Source organism: Chrysochloris asiatica, unplaced genomic scaffold (genome assembly GCF_000296735.1).
Source record: "Chrysochloris asiatica unplaced genomic scaffold, ChrAsi1.0 scaffold00054, whole genome shotgun sequence".
In the NCBI taxonomy this organism is placed as follows: Eukaryota; Metazoa; Chordata; class Mammalia; order Afrosoricida; family Chrysochloridae; genus Chrysochloris; species Chrysochloris asiatica.
The window spans coordinates 5,460,633-5,481,308 of NW_006408572.1; the positions used below are offsets into that span (position 1 = coordinate 5,460,633).

The window sequence follows — 20,676 nt, forward strand, 5'->3', positions numbered from 1 at the left end:
CTTTACTAATCAAATATACTGAGTACCTAGTATGTGCTAAGTACTATTCCATGTAATATGATACAGCAGTTAAAAAAAAAAAAACATTAAAAACTAGTGGTTCCATGGAGTTTACATTCTAGAGGCAGAAGGAAAATTTCTAATAAGAAAAAGATCAGTAGTAATAAACTGAGTACTATCATGGAAAGATATGAGGAATCTATTGCTCAATGGAAAAAGTATCCATGAAAACAAGGCTATTTGTCTTACAGAAAAAAATTTGAGGGCATGTTTATATAAAGAAAGACAATGTCTAGACACATGAAGCCAACACATAATGACAGTAACTCTGGAGGGTAGGATAATGGGATCTTTTATACTTTCTGCTTTTTGTATTTCAATAAAGTTTGAATTTTTAATAAGTAAACACTTTTTATTTCCCTTTCTAGTTAGAAGTGAGATTGTAGTGGGACAATTAAGTTTAATAAAAGAGAGGTAGATCAGTAACACCACCAGGTTCTCCCCTTAATACTTAGGAAAGGCCTCTGGACTTAAGACTAGGTGCTGGTACAAAGACTAGATCTATTAGAAAGGGATGATGAACTGAGCAATCAGATAGAAATGGAAAGAAAAAGGAGCCTTGGTGGCACACAGTTAAGCACTCAACTGCTAACTGAAAGGTTGGAGGTTTGGACTCCAATCCAGCAGCACTAACGGAGAAAGATTTGGCAATCAGCTTCCTTAAAGATTGTTGTTGTGAAGTGCTTTCTAGTTAGTCCTGACTCACAGTTACCCTATGCAGGGTTTCCAAGGAGCAGCTGGCAGGTTTGAACTGCCAGTCTTGTGATTTCACAGTCCAGTGCTGATCCTACAGTGCCACTAGGAAACTCTATAGGGCAGTTCTACTGTCACATGGGGATCAATGAGTCTGAATCAACCTCAAAGGCGCCCAACACCACCATGAGGGCTTGGCCATAAAAATTTAATATAGGCCTGCCTTTTGCCCTGATTTTTCATAATGTACATGATTATCTACTGAAGGGGAAAAAACAATAAGGCTTAAGGAAAATTAAGTCTGCAATAGCTATTGTGCGGTGTGCATTACACTGATGAGAGCCACGCTTATCTTCTGAACCTATTATCCCAAATGTGTAAGCTAGTGCCAAAACTGATCTTGGGTATATTAATTATATGGACTAGTTTTTAAACTGAGCCTGCAAAATCAATCACTAACAAAGCTTTCTCTCTCTCTCTTAGAAACACACAAACAAAAATAGAATAGAAAACATGGACCATGACGTAAAATATTGTTTATTATGGCTGTGGTAAAAAGAAGTCTGAATGCCATAAATACAAAACATAGCCAAGAATCTTCTACATCAACGGGCATCAAAACCAGCTGCTACAAAGCTCGTGTACTTTACTCCACTGGTAAGGCTATATTCCTTGATAATGCTAAGTCAGCTCTCTGAACACCCACTCAGAACAAGCCATGCTATTTCTTACAGCTCTTCTGAGATCTTTGGACCACCTCCTTACCTTCTACTTATCCTATGGAAATCCTATTTTATTTTTTCTTAAAGCCTATTTTCATTTCAGGAAAATCCAACTGGTGGGTGCAAACTTTCAATAAACAAAGAGACACCCAAAATCCCACATGGCACAAAGCACTGTAGATTAAATATGAACATGCCATATATTCACTATTTCCCACCCGAATATACCAAGATGCTACTGTGATAAGCCAAATGAGAGTTTATTAAAAAGTATCAATTAATTAAAAATACCATTTCTTCTATTATGCAGGTTGTTGTTGTTAAGTGCCAAAGAGTCACTCCTGACCCATAACGACCCTGTACATAGTTTCCAATGAGTAGCTGGTAAGTTTGAACCACCGGCCTTGTAGTTCAAACTTGCAATCAGGATGGGCAAGTGGTCTAAGGCACTGCATTCAGGTCCCAGTCTCTCCTGGAGGCGTGAGTTTAAATCCCACTCCAGATAAATCATTATGTAAGAGAGCTTTAAAAAGTTAGTTGGAAAATGCATTATTTTTAAATTCCATTTTTCCAAGAACTCTTGAAGTACCTTTGTAATGAACAGGCACAAATAGTACAGTTACTAGAATGATGTTTAAAAGGCATGCAATTGATTCTCAACAGCAAATCTCTAACAGTGGCTGATTACTGCTTTTACCTCAGTGCCATTTTAGCAGGGGTGAGGTGATATTGATTTCCATCTATCAAAGTTGGTGGTTAAAACCCAACAAGCTGCTCCTCAGAAACCCTGTACAGGGTTCACTATGGGCTGGAATAAATAGACTAAACTGCACCTAACAACATTTCCAATAGCAAAACAAGTGAAGTGCCCATCAATGCACAGATAAAGAAAGAAAATGTGGCACATACTCTTTTTTTTTTTTTTTTTGTAGCAATAGTTCATTCTTTATTATTGAACCATATTCCATTATATGGATGCAGCACAGTTTATTTAACCATTCACTCATTGAAGGTCATCTGCCCATTATGATTAAAACAGTAGTTACACAAACATTCCTGAATAGATTTTGTGTGAAGGCACATATTCTTAAGTATAGCCAAAAGAAAACTGTGTTCCCAATTCATCTTACAATGGGGGTGAACCTGAAGTGAGATAAGTAAACCACAAAAGACAGTTATTGCATTATACCATTGTTTAAAATAGTAGTTTAGGTGAAAGGTCACAGAGCAAGTTGTGTTACATCAAGAAATGTATATGTATTTTGTCTCTTGGGGGGGGAAAGGTATGCAACCCAAAGTTTCACATCTGAAAAGATTGGGAAACTCAGCCTAGCTCAAGTATCTGTCATGAGATGCCCACCCCACTCCCCTTTCCCCAACTTTAGTGTTTTTCTTTTAAACTATAAAAAACTTATAAGAATCAGTTTCTGTTATTCTATTTTGTCAGATCCTATCACTCTGCTTGGAGTTCTGGAGTGACGGTGAGGGAGGGTTAATGCACTGGACTGCAACGTTGGTTTGAACTGTAAGGCCAGAGGGTCAAGCTCACCAGCTGCTCCTTGGAAATCCTATACAGGGTCACTATGAGCTGGAACTGCCTTAATTGCACTTAACAACACCACCAATGGTATATATAAGTATACAGAATAGGCAGGTTTCCTAAACTTTCTCTTAAAGCCTACTTCTGTTTCTACCTTAAGTTTTTATTTCTCATGGGCTAGAGGATAGACACATGATAACATGGGTGATGAGACAGGTAAAGGGAGGTTGGCAGAGGAAAGAAGAGGGTAGCAGGAGACACAGGGAGGAGCCATGATGAAACGAACACTGAGAGCACCTATCTGTCAGTCGTAGAGTAACCTTGAGGGTACCAGTGATTGATTATATCATGTGCAAAGTATGGAGTGCCCTCTAGTAAGTCAAAGAAGACTATTGATAAAGTACCACACCAGCTCTTAGAGATCTCTTGCTGTTGAGTCGGTGCCGACACATAGAGTTAACAAAGAGCCGTTGGCAGGCTTGAACCGCCGATCATGTGGTTAGCAGTCCAGTGCTTATCCACCAGGAGTCCATGATTATATAAATGATGTACACATGTGGCGAATATAATCACTTAGGTTTGGGCACCATCTGCCCCATTATTAACTTACTATTATCTCTTGCTAAACCACTGCCAGCCTCTCTGAGGTCTCCGAACAGGCAGTTATGTGCCTAGTGGTTCAAACCACAGACGTTTCCATTTGTAGCAAAGCACTTTAACCACTGCATCACCAGGGCTCCATTTAAACATAAGTCACTCCCAATAGCACTCTTTAAACAACTGCAAGATGACTTCTACCTTCCTCACTCCATCATCATGAAGACCTTTAAGAACACCATTAACTTCCTTAGTATTGAAATCCAGTTTTTAAGCATTCTATGAAGTGACGCTATGGGTCAAAGCGCTGGACCCACTGTTGCTACCATTGTGTGAAATCATTTCATTGGGAATGTTCCTCTTTTTTGCTGACTTTACCATGCATGATGTTTTCCTAATAATATATTTAAAGTATGAGAGATGAAGTCTCAACATCATTACTTCCAATGAGCAATCTGGTCATAATTCTTCCAAAAGAGATCTGTTTGTTCTTCTGGCTGTCCAACACCATAATTCAATGCATCAATTCTGTAGTCTCTTATTCACTGTCCGACTTTTGCATGTATATGATGTGTACAGTAGCATAGTGGCTGTGAGTAGGGCTGCTAATCTCACGGTCAGCAGTTCGAAACTACCAAAGGTTCCTCAAGAGAAACATGAGGCTTTCTGCTCCCATAAAGATTTACAGCCTCAGAAACCCTATACAGGGTCATTATGAGTAAGAATCAACTCCATATAACTACCACCATCACGATGTCACTGAAAATACCATGGCTTGGGTCAGGTGCAACTTGATCCTTTAAGTGACATATTTGCTCTTTAATACTTCAAAGATGTCTTTTGCAGCAGATCTGACGAATGCAATGTGTCCTTTGATTTCTTGACTGCTGCTTCCATGAGCATTTCTTCTGGAATCAAGTAAAATGAATTCACTGACAACATCTATCTTTTCTCCATTTAACATGATGCTATTTTTATATTCAGTTGAGAGGATTTTCGTTTTTGGGTTTTTTTGTCCCCCCACATTGAGAAGTATAATCTATACATACTAAAGGTTGTAGTCTGTGATCTTCATTAGTAAGTACTTCATGTCCTCTTCACTTCCAGCAAGCATGTGCCATTTATGTATCACAGGTTATTAACGAGTTTCCCTTCAATCCCGATGTCACATTCTTCTTTATATAATCCATCTTCTCAGACTATATGCTTAGCATATAGACTGAATAAGTATGGTGACAGGATACAACCTGGACACACACTTTCCCTGATTTTGAACTATTCATTACCCTCTTGCTTGTTCTTTTCTAATGACTGCTCCTTAATCTATATACAGTTTCCTCAGTGTTCTAGACGTCCCAATTCTTTGCAATGTTATCCAGAATTTGTTATGATCCCACACAGTTGAATGCCATTGCAAAGTTGAATGCTATTCAAAAATGTCTCGTTGTCACTGTTAAGTGATGGTGAATTGGTTCCAATTCATAGCAATCCTGTATAGGGTTTCCGAGGAGCGGCTAGTGAGTTTGAACCACTGACCTTGTACATATCAATCACAATATCTACATTTAAAATCAGTGTTTAAGTGTAGACACAGTACCACACCAGAACTTCAATATCTGTCCATTGTTGTTAAGTGCCATTGACTCGGTTCTGACCTATAGCAGCCTTCATAGGGTTTCTGAGGAGTGGCTGGTGGGTTTGAACCACCAATCTTGCAGCTAGCAGTGCAGTGCTTTATCGTAGAGGAGGACCACATTAGGATGCCCATCTTTCTTTCTAATAACTCTTATTCTAAGTGTAGATGCTGTGGCTGATAACTGAAAACCCTATGCTGTTCCATCCCAAAATAATTCAACTAAGCCAACCAATACTGGTGAGGAATGACTTGATTCTGACAAATCAGAGAAGAGGCAAAATCTGCTGAAGAGTTTCCAGGAGAAGAAAACAAACAAGCAAACAAAAAAAAGGTCTCTACTGTCCCCAAGGACAACATAATACACAAGAGACTATCCATCTGTTCTTTCTTTGGATGATGTTCTGAAATGCTCCAAACTACTGCCTCAACAACCACTGTGCTACCAAGCTGAAGATGACAAATTTTCTAAGCCAGTTGAAATCAGATTTTCTGTTATTTGTAGCTAAAAGCATACAAATTGATATAATACATACTAACTCTTCAGTTCCCACTTTAGATATCTCTCCCTCTAAGAAAAATTTCCTGATAACATTCAAAATCTGTCACACTCCATAGAGTTCTCATAGCACTCTATACTTATTACCACCACACATGTCATCAAAGTTTGCTAAGCTAAATGACCATGCAGTGATCAGGTTTGTCAACTAAAATGCAAGTTCTTTGGGAACAATAATTAGCTAATTCAAGGACATGTTTCCAGTACCTAGAATAAGTAAGAATGCTCAAAAAATACTTGAGAACTAAATGAAATAGTGTAAATGCCAATTCCAAACTTGTTAAGTGTCATCAAGTCGGTTCCGACCCACAGTGACCCTGGATAGGGTTTCCAAGAAGTGATTAACCACTGCAGCACTGGGGCTAAACAGACACACAGGCACACACATCTTTTTATTTTGTTGCAAAGACAAATGTAGAGAGAAGTGGAGTTAGAATACCAAAGCTGAATAACATTGCTCAGCATTTCTCAAACTGAAAAAGTTAAAGCTACAAATGCAAGGTGAGCTTGAACCACCAACCTTGCAGTTCAACCAGCTTTGCAGTCTGGTGCATTAACCCACAGAGCCACACCAGGGCTCCAAAGTACTTGCTTTAATTTTTGCAGTCTATGTAAGAAAGTGAAAAGAAGAAAAATCTAGGCTAAATAAATCTTAATCTCTCGCCTTTAAAGGCTTTAAAATTTTTTGTGTGATTTTTGGGCATGTGAACTTTAGAAAAAATCAGTAACAAAAACTCCAAATAATGTTGGGTTATTACAATGTTTTGTCAACCACTTTAAGGATTCATTAGTCACAGTATGTCAAAAATAGGTAGGTGCTGAAGTTAATGAAGCTACAGCACTGGCAACCGGAGGGCAGAGAGAGAAAGAAAGGAGCCACGCGTTTCCTGACCAGCAAGTACAAGCTCCAGAGGCAGCAAGCTGCCCCTTATGCTGCTACTATCCCCCTATCACAAATCAACAGGTAACACATTACCAATTGTCTACTGAATGCCAGAAATTAAATTTTACTGGTGAAAGAATGGCTTATTAAGTAACATGATATGTAGTAAAAATTGGTCTCTTTGGGGACACTGAAGACATAAAATAAAAATAGAGTTGTTAGGTGTCACTGAGTCACTTCCGACTTATAGCTGTCGTGTGCACAACAGAACCAAACACTGCCCAGAACTGTGCCGTCCTCACTGTTTGTTGCTATGTATGAATCCATCCCCCATTGACAGTCTTCCTCTTTTGCTCTACTCTGTACTTTACTAAGCATGACGTTCTTCTTGAGGGACTAGTCCCTCCTGGAAACATGTACAAGGTAAATGTGATGAAGTCTCCCTATCCTTGCTTCTAACGAGCATTTCTGGTTGTACTTCTTCTAAGAAAGATCAGATTTGTTTATTCTAGCAATCCATATTAATGTCAATATTCTTTGCTAACACCATAGTTTAAAAGCATTCTTTTTTGGTCTTCCTTATTCATTATGCACCTTTCATATGCATGCGGTGGTAGTGGTGGTTGGTGATGGTGGTGGTGGGTTGTTGTGTGCCATGGAGTTGGTTATGACTCATAGCAACCCCACAAAGGGTTTCCTAGGATGTAAAGCTCATCTTGAGGGACTGATAGATTCCAACTGCTGACCCACTAAGCTACCAGAGCTCCTTTCACATGCATATGAGACCAGTGAAAAGAGCATGTCTTGGTGCATCTTTGAGGCCTTTTGAAACAGATCTTGCCCCACGCAATTGTTTCATTTCATTTTTGTCTTCCAATTTTCCTAGATTCATACTTCATACATTCCATGTTTGATTATTAATGGATTTTGCAGCAGTCTTCTCTCATTCTGAATTGTGTCTTCATTAGCAAATGAAGGTCATGAAAGCTTTGCTCCATGCACCCATATAGTCAACTTTACCTTGAGACAGCTCTTCCTGTCATATTTTGAATGCTTTCCAACCTGAGGGGGCTCATCTTCTGGCACCTTATCAGACAAATGTTCTGCTGCCATTCAAATGGTTTTCCATGGCTAATCCCTTAGTCCTTCTTCCTAGTCTGACTTAGTCTGGAAGCTCCAATGAACTGTATCTACCACTGGAGACTATTTTGTATTTGAAACATCAGTGGCATAACTTCCAATATTACAGTAACACAAAGTCACCACAATACACGAAACTGGCCAACTAGTGGTAGGAAATGAAAGCAGCTAATAATGGAGTTCTGGTGTGGCGCTCTAAGGTAAGCACTGGACTGCTAACTGAAAGGCAGGCACTCCAAATTCACCAGCTGCTCCCTGGAATCCCTATACATGGTCACTATGAGTTAGAACCTATTTGATGGCACTTAACAATAAATAATATTTAGAGATGTTCTATATTAATACATGAAAAAAATCTAAGAATCCAGTTAGATCCTTAAAGATAAAGCTGAAGCCTGGATCCCTACCCAATCTTCTATACAAACATCAATTCATGAGACTTCCTCTCATTCATACTCTTAAGGAATGTTAGTGGAATGTTTCTGAGTTGTCCTTGAGTAAACCATTCATGCAATCTGCTGTGGTTGAAAAGCCTAGAGAACAGACAGGGACATTTTCAGGTTCAGAGACCAGGTTGTACATATAAGTCGGTATGGCAAAATTTGGTTAGAAACCTACTTTAAAATAACAGCAAGGTTGTGAATAAATGCCTCTAGGCTACTATTATCTATCAAAAAACCTTAAACACTATGGAATGACCAACTGACTTATCTCAGTTTTTAACAATGGCTAAAGCAAACATACCACTAGGAAATGCATCAGCAAAAATGTGACTGGCAATAATTGTGACAAAGCATAACTCATTTTCACACACTATGGAAAATGCAAACCTCTACAACACGGCCTAGCACTCTTAGGTTTCAGTTCATCCCATACCTCTCTGTATTTTCTTCTCCGTCCAATCTTTTATTTTAGTGTGGTGAATCAGGAACTAACATCTTAAAAACCAGAAAGCATTAAAATAAATTAGGTGCATGCAAACCTCTGCCTGGATAGTGTCATCGAAGACCAAGGCTTAGTGAGGCAGTAGTACCCAAGAAGCAGACTCAGATCTACATCTTTCCCTTCTGTCACTCAATTGTATGACTTTGAAAAAAGCCACTTTATCTCTCCAGCCCCCAACCCCCCACCATCTGTACTTGCTCAATTACCATGAAAAATATAGAATATATTCCTAGTTTATAACTTACACTAGTCACTAACAAGAGGAAATCATAATGCTTCTTATAAACCATTATTGTTGTTGTGAAGTACCATTGACTCAGTTCTGACTCATAGTGACCCTGTGTAGCGTTTCTGAGCACTAAGTGGTAAGTTTGAACCATTCGTTGACTGTAGGGTTAGCATTCTAGGGCTTACCTCACCAGGACTCCTGGTGGGATTAATCTAGTAAAAGAAAGTGGTCTACAAACAATCTGGGCAGAAAATAAAGACTCTCTGAATCAAAAAATATTTTACATGAAATATTTAAGAAATTTCATTTCTTCTTTTCTATTGTTCTTTTGTATCACTACATTCTGTTGTCTACATTTGAATCATTGATTTAACAACTGAGAGTCAGTTAAAGGAGTCCTGGTATGGCACTGTAATCACTGGACTACTAACTACACAGTCTACAGTTTAAACCCAGCAACCTCGGCACTCAAACCCTACACCGGGTCACTAAGAGTGAGAACGTGAGAACACTCATGGCTCTTAACAACACACAACAGTCAGTTGTAACATTATTTTACATTGCAACGACTTTATCAATTGGGGAAGGGGGAACTATTAATTAATTAAGTGCTGTGGAGTGTTTCCAGCCCATAGTGATCCTGCATTGGGTCTCCAAGGAGCGGATGGTGAGCTTGAGCCTCAGACCTTGTGATTCAAACCAACTTTGCAATCCAGTGCGTTAACCCTCAGTGCCACACCAGGATTCCTTATAATGCACATAGCACATAGAGAAAACCAGTATTCATGGCTTTGCCAAGTTGTCTGCAAAACCCTCTGTGGTAGTGGTAGTGTGCTATGGAGTCAGTTCCAACTCATAGCAACCCTGCATCGGGTTTCTGAGGCTGTAAATCTTTCTTTACAGGAGCAGAAAGCCTTATCTTTCTCCCGTGGAACAGCTGGTAGTTTCGAACTGCTGACCTTGAGGTTAGCAGCCAGACTCTTAACCACTATACTAACTACCAGAGCTCCTTGCAAAAATCATATAACATAACCTATTTGTACAAAACTGAGATAGTTTATTGTAAGGTCAGAATACCTTGATTCTGATCCGTATTCTGCAGGAACCCAACCCCCACCCCACCCAATCAGAAAACTTCTAAAATATGAAGGGGTTTCTAAAACTTCGTGAGAAAATTCCATTCAATTTGTTCACAAACTTTTTGAAGCCTCCTCGTAGATGATTTTTACACTTCTTCCAGTAAGACATACAGTGTGCTCTGCATGAAAATCAATCTGTAATGCTATGCTTTAATTAGGTAAACTTGGTGTTTAACAGTAGTTAAAGCAATTGGCTGTTAACAAAAAGCCAGCACTTTGAACCCACCTATTGACTCCAAGGGAGAAAGATGAAGCAGCCCACTTCCCTAGAGCCTGACAGCCTTGGAAACCCTATGGGGCAGTGCTACTCATGAGTCAGAATGGACCCCATGGCAGTGGGTAAGCTTTAATTAAATGACATAGTGCTAAGAAGGCTTAAGCTATAAAGTTAAGTGTTCCATTTGGAGGTCAAGGTACAGTAGACAACAAGAAAAGGGAGGAAGAGAGAAATATTTCAATGGCATTTTCTTCTATATTGGCCTATTAACCCAAACTAATCTCCTAACTTCTGGGATGTACAAGTTTTTCCAAAAGATACATATAACCTTACCTTAAAAAATAACTTTTCTAATGGAAACAGGAATCACAGGGAGGAGTAGGGTAACTATTGTTGCATGGAAGGGATTACAATCATTGAGATGAAACAAAGTATGTAATTTGTTGAATACAAAAGAGATGTTCGTTTCTGAAAACCTTCACTCATTTCACACAATAATATATAAACCTATCTTTTCTGTAATAACTTTATTCCAAGTATTAGAGACTATGTATTTAGTAAAGAAACAGGTTTTACACATTAGAGCTTAAAGCAGACTACAAAAGCCCTACACATAATCAAATTTAGTTTAAAAGTTACTGAACAGTTTTGTTGTTGTTGTTTTTGTAATTATTTCAATTTGCCAAGATAGTTCGTTTCAATTAATTAAAAGAGCTCTACTTTTAAAATGCCAAGTCTATTATACTTACTAAAGTGTGTCCGGAGGACCAATAATTAGAACTTCCCATCGATAAAGATCATTGTCATCTATTAAACCTGCTGAAAAGCCTTCCACTGGGTTTTTGTTGAGTTCTGTGGATAAAGAAAATTTTGATCAAAACTTTTAGTCATATAATTTTCACCTAACATTATAAATTCTAAAGCATTCAACTGATACACTTTGGGAGACAAAATACTACTTGATGGTCAAAACATCCCCAATTCTATAAAATGAGAAAGTCACAGATAAAGCAAATGCTCGAGCAAATTCACTGCTACTGCTCACTTATACCCTGGTTTTCAGGCAGGTTCTTACTGTTTTGGGTAGCCTTTATAGTGGCCTTTACAAGAGCCTGTGAAATTACAGATACCGAGGTCCATCCCTCAGAGATTCTGACCAGAAATTAAATCAGTACTTGTGGTAATTCTCATGCTGTATGCTGTACAGAATACTTAAAGAAACCCTGACAGAGTGCCTAATAATACCTTTTATTGGAACCTGCTGGGCTTACCCACCCACCCTCTGCATTTATATTAGTATCTGTTTGTATATCTCATAGTTTTGATGTACCCTCATTTGTCCTGAAGATAAATGTCTAGTTAGTGCCCATGTATTCCCATTAGACTCTGAGCACAAAGAGCTGACTCCTCTGAGGCTATACATTCCAACACACAGGAGTGGCTTAAAAACAGTTGGTGCCTACAGGAATGGCAGTGGCATCTGGTGTAGACGAAAGATGATTGGAATGGAGAAGAGAGCACAGGCTAGAGACTAGTAATTGTGAAGAGGAGGCGGCTCAGGAGTATGGAGGTCTGCCGTTGCTGTAGTGAGACACAGAGATTAGTAAATAATGAGTGACTGATGCTAGGCAGATAAAAATCATGAGGATTATTCAACAGTTTTACTAAAGTATCATTGGCCTTCTATGAAGGGCATACATTTAAACACACAGCTGGTATATATCAGCTGGTATATATTTGTCTGTGTGTGTGTGTGTTTTGTTGCTAAGTGTCACGGAGGTAGTTCCAACTCCTATCCGCCCTGTATAGGGTTCATGGGGCTGTTTATCTCTGTGGGAGCAGACAGTCTCATCTTTCTCCCTTGGTGGTTGGCAGTCCAGCTCTTATCGTACTCACAGCACTCCCACAATAATGACTGCTGTTGTGGAGTGCTTTCGAGTCATCTCTATAGGATTTCTGAGAAGCAGCTGGTGAGTTTGAACCACTGACCATGCAGTTCAAACCAATCTTGTGGGCCCAATGCTTATCCTACAGCGCCACACCAGGGCTAAATCATGATAGTGAAATATAAATACTCATCATTAACGAAAGTATCAAATGATTTCTCCATGAGGGGAGCTCAGTGTTGATACACTCAAAGTGGTAAATGGAGATAAAGCACATGAAGAGGCTTCAGAAAGTTTGTGGGGAAATTATCTTTCATTTCCATTTTCCACAAACTTTTCAAAGCCCCTTTGTGCAAGTGGGAAGGGCATTTCAGAGTTCGTAATTCTCAAGGCAATTAAGGATGAAAGTTAGTCTAATACAGCTCAGAGAGCTATAAAGACTAGTAACTGAGAAAAGATAGTTTTTTTTTTTTTTTTTTTTTTCCATTTTTAGAGGAATCACAGTATGTCATTGCAACAACTGGGACTTAATATTCCAACATGCCTTGGTCACATGGAAAGAGATAAAAGTGAAAGACTACTTGTGAAAATTGTGAATGGCTTCTCAAAATATGAGAACAAAGACTTTTAAAAAAAATAAATTAATGTTTTTGCCTAATAGACAAGTACATGTCTATAAATAACTTGTTTTAAATCCAACTGGTCTTAAACTTGCTATGTGAAAGGCTGTCACAACAAAACACAAAAAGTGCGCTTTTACTTTTAAATAGTCATTCTAAAACATTAAAAAAAATCTCAAAAATTCTGACATTAAGACTGTTGTTATTAAGTTCCACCAAGACAGTTCCAACTTGTATCGCCCCAATGCACAAGAAAACTAAACTGCCCAGTCCCGCAACATCCTTAAAACTGTTGTCGCGCTTGAATCCACTGACACATTATGATTGTTGTTGTAAGTGCCATCAAGTCGGTTCCAACTCAAAGTGACCATGTATAGAGTTTCTAAGGAGTAGCTGGTAAGCTTGAACCATTGGCCTTATGGTTCAAACCAACTTTGCAGTCTAGCACATTAACCTACATCATCACACTAAGACTCTGAGACATTATGATAGAAACTACATTTTAATCTTATTTTATTTATGCATGCAAACTGGACATTGGAGAAGAGCTCAATCAGAAACAAATCTAATTTTTAGAGTCCATTGAAAGATGGAGTAGAACACAATCACAATACAGGCAGTGGAGTCTATATTAAGTTATCTACTGCCAACCTCTTTCCAAATGAACACTGTTGTATTACCCAATGGAGTCCCAGTGGTGCTACAGGATAAGCATTGGACTGCTAACCTCCAGACTGGTGGCTCAATCCTACCAACTGCTCTTCAGAAATCCTATACAGGAAATCAACTTGATGGTCCTTAACAACAACATTTGCATTACCGAGGGGAATGAGGTGGCTCTGTAAGTAACATAAGCACTGGACTGTGAACCACAAGGTTGGTGAGTTGAGCCCACCAGCTGCTCCACTGGAGAAAGATACAACTTTCTGTTCCCACAAAGATTTATAGCCATGGAAATCCTAATAAAAGATCGCTAAAAGTTGGAAGCGACTTGATGGCACATAACAACAACTGTATTGCTCAGACCATTTTCTCATACAAAATTCTGTAGTTTATTCATGAATCCCTAGTGGCATTTTTCATCTAGTGGAGTTATGGAAGAAGTCCAATGGAGTTGCATAAATTTAAAGTGGGTAGGTAATGAAATGAGATACATGGTCAAAATCACCCTTTCAAAATGCCTTTATGATTTCCATAAAGCATATGGTTTTTTTCCCCCACTTTTGTCAAGACACCATAAATTCTCAGAATCTTTTACATATTCTTTCCACATTTTTTCTCCTACAAGCGTGATTGTATCCACGTGTTTCACCTCTTGTTAAATGCCACCGAGTTGGTTCTGTGTAGAGTTTCCAAGGAACTTGCTTTGGACCGCCAACCTTGTGGCTATCAGTCCAGTGCTCATGCTACAGCACCACAACAGTTCACACAATTACAAGATTGAAGATTATCCAACATCTCACTTTGTCAAAGCTTTTGCCCCTAGCATGAATCCTTATAAAGTTTAATACAACAGTCCTGGACTCCTGGTGTGGCACTTCAGGACAAGCAATGGACTGCTAACCATAAAGTCAATGGTTCAAACACACCAACCACTCCTTAGAAACCCTATACAGGGTTGCTATGAGTCAGAACCAATTCAATGGTACTTAACAATAACATTAGGTAGACCATTACCATGGCCCCAACTCCATGAATGTTTCCTTCCTTCAAAGTCCAGTTCAAGAACCCAGCCTCTCTTCTCCATGAGGCCTTCCCTAATAATTCATCAAACAGTTTTCTTTTGACTTCTGCTTAACTACTATTAACTATACTTTTAGTCTACACTATTTCATCTGGACTTCTGGTATGGCGCTGTAAGATCAGCAATGGATTGGAACCACAAGGTCGGCAGTTCAAACCCACCAGCTGCTCTGCAGGAGAAGATGATGCTTTCTGCTTCTGTAAAGATTTATAGCTTCAGAAACCCAGTATTAGGGTCGTTATGAGCTGAAACCAACTCGACAGCACACAACCACCTAATACCCAGTGAAGTAAACCGATCATTACAAAATGTAATAAGTGTATAATGTGGGAGACCACATTTAAAAAAAATCACGAAGACTTAAAAAAAAAAACGGGGTGGGGAGCCTTCTAAAAACCAAGGTAACATCTGAAATAAGACATGAGTCGGGGAGGATCAAGGTTTAGGCATATGAGGCATGTACAAAAATATGGAGAGCAGTATATTATCAAAACAAAATGAGGGACCCGTAGTTGAAGCTACACAATATCAGAAGCTGGACAGCAAAAGGTCTTTAGAAGCCATTGAGTTTGAACTTTACACAGAGAGCAATGATGAATCATTGAAAAGGTTTTGTTGTTAAGAATGAAGTGTCTTCAAAAGATTTACATTTTCAAAAACCAATCTTGCAGTGTATGTGGATGACATGGAATAAGGTCATGCTGAGGACAAAGAACCCAAACAACAGAAGGTAAGCTAGTAATGTAATACTGGATATTTGGGAGATAGATTGAGCGTACTGAACTTGGTGATGTGGTCGTTAAAGTAGAAGCAAAAAATGATGCACTTTGTTCTTCTGTGTATATTGGTAATCCCTGGACTATTTCCTCAATCTGTAAATCAAATTTGTACTGAGTCTTTACAGTCTTAACAGGTACAAGTTCCTGTCTAACATCAGTCAAATGTTGTCTTAGTATATCGCATATCTTGATATGAATAAAAACCATGGGGGGGGGGTGTAACTAAACATTTTCAATTTAATACAGAAATAATAGTACTTTGATCCAGTTCTATTGTGGAGCTATAAGATAAGCTCTGGACTGCTAGCAGCAAGGTCAGTGGTTAAAACCCACCAGCTGCTCCTCGGAAACCCTATACACGGGGTCCCTATGGGTCAGAACCTAGGGGTCAGCACATAACAACAAGGCTTTGGATGACCCTGGGAAGGCATAGTACAAGCCAGCTGTGAGATGAGGTGGGGTGATACAGCAGGTGAGGGAGCCTGGCAATCTGTGGGGCTTAGATGGTGAGGACTCAACAGTGCGTGGAGCAGGGGCTTCCCAGACCTGTCAACAAGGCAGGTCTACATACAAGTTGGCAGCAGCGACCCCATAAAATACAGCAACAGAAGGCAGGCCAAGCGACAAGGAGGAGGAAGGCAGGTAGAATAAACCTGCTGAGGTGCAGACACTGGTGGGCAGGACAGTCATAGAAGGAGCAGGTAGGCACTGGAGAAGAAGATCACAGAGAGTAGAAATGTTTCCCAAAGCAGAAGGGGATGCTAAAGTGCGGAGGCTGCTGCAGAGCAGGAGCCAAGCGGGTGGCAAGGAGGAAGTGGGAAGGAAGAAGGAAGTAGCTGGACGGAGGAAGTGGCTGCAGAGTGCTCAGCCAATGTGGGAGCTGTGATTAAACAGGAGGTAACAGTCATTTCCTCCCACCAGGATCCAGGGTGCCAAGTTGGTTTCAAAAGTTCATTCTAAGAACCAATGTTTGTAACCCCATTAAGTGCATGTATGCTTAAACCCATGAGTTTGTAACAGTAATATCAAAAACAACAAGCTAACTTGTCATCATTACAGGGTGTTAGTAAAAGCCAGTTCAATATTTTGGTAACCAATTAAAAAAGCAAAATAATAAAAATTTTCTCTTTTCTTTCCTATAGAAATTGTATAACCAAATAATCAAATAGTAGCTACTATTTGGCCAATTAAGAAGTTTCTCTTTATAGAAATCCCCACAGCTTTGAAAAAACAAGGGGGGGGGGGGGGGGACTCATTTTGAAATTTTAATCTAACCCTAAAAAGACAGTCAGACATTGTATTCCTGAAAAGCAAATAAATCTGACCTCACACACAAACTTGAACCTGATCAACCCTCTAGAAATAACTACAATCTACAAGAAATACTAAAGACAAAGAAACATGTTTAGGACATCCCTGGACTTGGGACTCTGAAATTGGCAACAGAGTAGCTGTCATGTCATCACCAAGCTTTATGGAGAGTCATTAATCAAGGCAAGCAAGACACATTGCAAAAATTCAGGCCTACAGAAGACAACCACCTCAACTCAACAAGCTGGAAGAATCCTTACATGACTCAGTCTTTCATGCAAATTACTGGGCATTATCTGAGTGGCTGCCAAATGGATGAACTTGAATTTGTCTAAGAAAGCATGCAACTTTAAGTGCAATTGCCAACAAACTATGATTTTGAAGTCTGTCTTTATGGTTTTATTTTGATATTGAATTAATAAATTCCCTCCATACCAAAAAAATGCCATAGGGGAGAAAGGCAAAGAATAACAAAATAAGTTGGTTTCATCTAACGAATGTTGAGGCTAGCCGAGCAATGTAAGACCAATTTTTTGTTGTTGTTCACTTACCATTGAGTCATTTCTAATCACAGCAACTCCATATGTGCACAGAAATTGCTCCACAGCATTTAAGACTGTGTGGCCCTTTCAAGAGCAGATCACCAAGCCTGTCTTCCAATGTGCCCTGGGGATGGATGTGAACTGCTAAGTAACTAAACCATCTGCACCACCCAGGAACTCCAAGAACAGTTGACCGTAGTCTAAAATAATGTTTTATGGAGTCCTAGTGTGGCACTGTGAGTTAATGCACTGGACTGCAAAGTAGGTTTGAACCACAAGGTCAGCAGTTCAAGATCACCAGCCTCTCCTCGGAAACCCTACACAGGGTCACTATGAGTCAGAACTGATTTGACAGCACTTAACAAAAACAACAAAAAATATTTTATAGTATTCTATCAATCACTATGTGAAAATGAACCTTCATTGGGTCTCAACAAAAAAACAAGGTCACAGAATAACAACAAAGATCCCATTACGTCTCATTCATTTTATACTTGACTGTCCAGGAGTCCTGGTATGGCACTGTAGGATAAGCACTGGACCTCAAGGTTGGTTTGAACCACAAGATCAGCGGTTCAAACTCACCAGCTGCTCCTTGGAAGCCCTATACAGGGTCTCGTTATGAGTCAGAACTGACACAGCAGCACTTGATAACATAACATTAGGGAAATGGTGGTGGTGGTGGTGGTGGTTATGTAGTTAGTTCTGATTCACAGCGACCCTGAGACTGTAAATCTTTATAGGAGCAGAAAGCCTCATCTTTCTCCCACAGAACTGCTAGTAGTTTTGAATGGCTGGTCTTGAGATTAGCAACCCAACTTGTAATCACTAACAGAGCTCCTTCTTAGGGAAATAAAACACTTTAACTGTAAACATACTTTGTCAAGACTAATCACTGACTAAATCTAACTATTACAAAGTCGAATATAAACTGATATTTATAACACAGCACTGATTTTTCCTTCTATCTAGGTGGTTGTGGTCTCTTGTCCCAGGGAATGTGCATTCCTGTCAAGTTTATTTATGTAACACACAGCTGGCTCTAAGGTGCATTTCTGTAAGTTGACTATTTTTACACTGGCTTCATTTTGAACTTCAGTAATCATAGATACAACCTTTTGCCAGACACTATCTAATTACTCCTTCTAAGTATTGAAATGGAGTCCTGGTGCAGCACTGTAGGATAAGCACTGAACTACTACTGACTGCAAGGCTGGTGGTTCAAACCCACCAGCTGCACCTTGGAAACTCTACACAGGGTTGCTATGAGTCGGAACTGACTACCACACTTAACAAGAAGTATTTAAACGATTTGCAAAAATAATCTTGACCTTAGTGTCAGAGGAATAAACTGCCAATATTCCTTTAAAACGTATAAACAAGAACTAACCTAGTCATCAAAATTAGCTAAGAAAGGCGACAATTCCCCTAAGCGTCCACTATTAAACTGTATTTTTCTAAAAGCAATGTACCAGCAAAACATGGCAAAGAATTATTTCAAGTCCCATGTAGATTTTAAGATGTAGCAATTTTATAGTCTTTTACGAATTTCTTAAAAACTTTAAAAGTATGCTTTAGAATTTTCTACTTTTATACCAAGCATGTGCTTGGGCTAGCTGATTTCCATTTTTAACCTAGATGAATGCCCTTTACTATGTTTCAAATGCACAAGGAGTAAGGAGCACACAGCCAAAGAAGCCAGAGATTATATCTTGAAGTAAAAGATTTTTCCAACATGCAAAAGGACTTGCTTGGCGGAATTCTGAGCCACATTCCTATAATAACACTTAAGGAAGTTCTGTAAACTGTAAGATTTCACTTTACTTATACTCTTTTCAAGTATTTATCTGGGAATTCAACATTAAGTCTTGAATATGCTGTTGCTCATACTTAGTCAAATACAGCAGCAGTACTAACAGTACACCTTTGCCAACATTTTGCTGAGGCAAGAATGCTTCATGGTACAGAAACGATCCTTGACAGGCGAGCCTACAGTTTTACACAAATGTCAACCTACTTTGAGTTCATGTATTCCTTAGAAATATTTATGGACTTCAGAAACCTAGTGAATACATTTCATTTCACAATAGAGAATTGAGGCCATAGCTTTGGGCACAGAAAGTGTTATGTAAGTCTTATCTGGATGTGACTCTAACATTGTCTCTAGTCTTATCATCTCAAACAAGCCATTTTTTGTGTACCACATTTTCCCCAGCAGTAAAGGCATAGGTAAATAAAAAAACAACAATGGTAATATGTAGGAGATACTGTATATGCAAAAGGCTGTCTCATCTTCCCAAAAAAACACCACCAAACCCACTGCCATCAAGTCAATTCCAACCAACAGTGACCCTGTAAGACAAAATAGAACTGCTCCTTTAAGGATTCTGACAGGAAACCATCACGGGAGCAGATATGAAGTTTTGAAACACTCTCCCATTTTTGGGAGACAATAAATGTAGTTAGTTTTATAAGTACTTCATGAGGGAAATACTGTCTTATCCCCAAACCTCTCTTCCATTTGTTTCTTGTTGTTAAGTGCCATCCAATAAGTTCCCACTCATAGTGACCCTGTATAGGGTTTTCTGAGGAGCGGCTGGTGGGTCTGAACTGCCAACCTTATAGTTTGCAGTTCAGTGTTTATCCTACAGCACCACATCAGGACCCCATATGCCAAACAAGGCCCCCACATTCCTGGATCACAGGAGTGAATAAGGAGTAAGCCAAGAGTATGATGTTTTTTGGGTGGTTTTCTAAATTGGAAATAAAGGAGGTGAGCTCTAGTCTGTGGGGAAGTTGTGCAATATGCCTTAAAGTTGTTTTTGGGTGCCACTGAGGCAATTCCAATTTATAGTGACCCTTTGTAGGGTTTCCAAGGAGCAGCTGGTGGGTTTGAACTGCCAATCCTGCAGTTAGCAGTCTAGTACCTTATCCTACAGTGCCACACCAGGCATTATCTTCACTCAATTCACAATGCGGCTGTTGTTGTTATGGGCAACTGAGTCAGTTCAGACTCATAGCGACCATGAATAGGGTTTTTCCAAGGACTAGCTGGTGAGTTTGAACCGCCAATCTTATGGTTAACAGTTCAATGCTGCTCCTTACAGCACCACACACCAGGACTCCCAATTCACAATAAAAAGTAAAAAAATAAAAGCGAGAGGGGCCTACTACTATCAGAAGAGTAGAGCCAGGAGTGGGGTGTATCTTTTGCCCTGCATCTCCCTGCGCTGTGAAGCTCTTGGATCCAGGGGAAGAGTGATACCAAAACACAGAGCGAGCTTTCAAAGAATGCCAGGACTACAGAAACTGAAAGGAGACTAGGACCTATCCCCAGGACCCACAGAAACGTTTCCCTAGAGCCAGCGTGAATTTGAACTTCTAGCCTCCTAAACTGTGAAGAGAATAAATTTTTGTTTGTCAAAGGGGGGGGGGGG

The 20,676-nt window shown here is 39.4% G+C and overlaps 1 protein-coding gene across 1 annotated transcript in view; it reads right to left on the minus strand.

Moving 5' to 3' along the window:
* Positions 1-20,676, minus strand: part of UBE2G1 (ubiquitin-conjugating enzyme E2G 1) — a 112,988-nt gene that overhangs the window by 28,330 nt on the left and 63,982 nt on the right. The window contains exon 2 of the mRNA XM_006863279.1: positions 11,107-11,209. Coding sequence (XP_006863341.1) covers positions 11,107-11,209 — 103 coding nt within the window. The remainder of the gene's footprint in view (positions 1-11,106; positions 11,210-20,676) is intronic.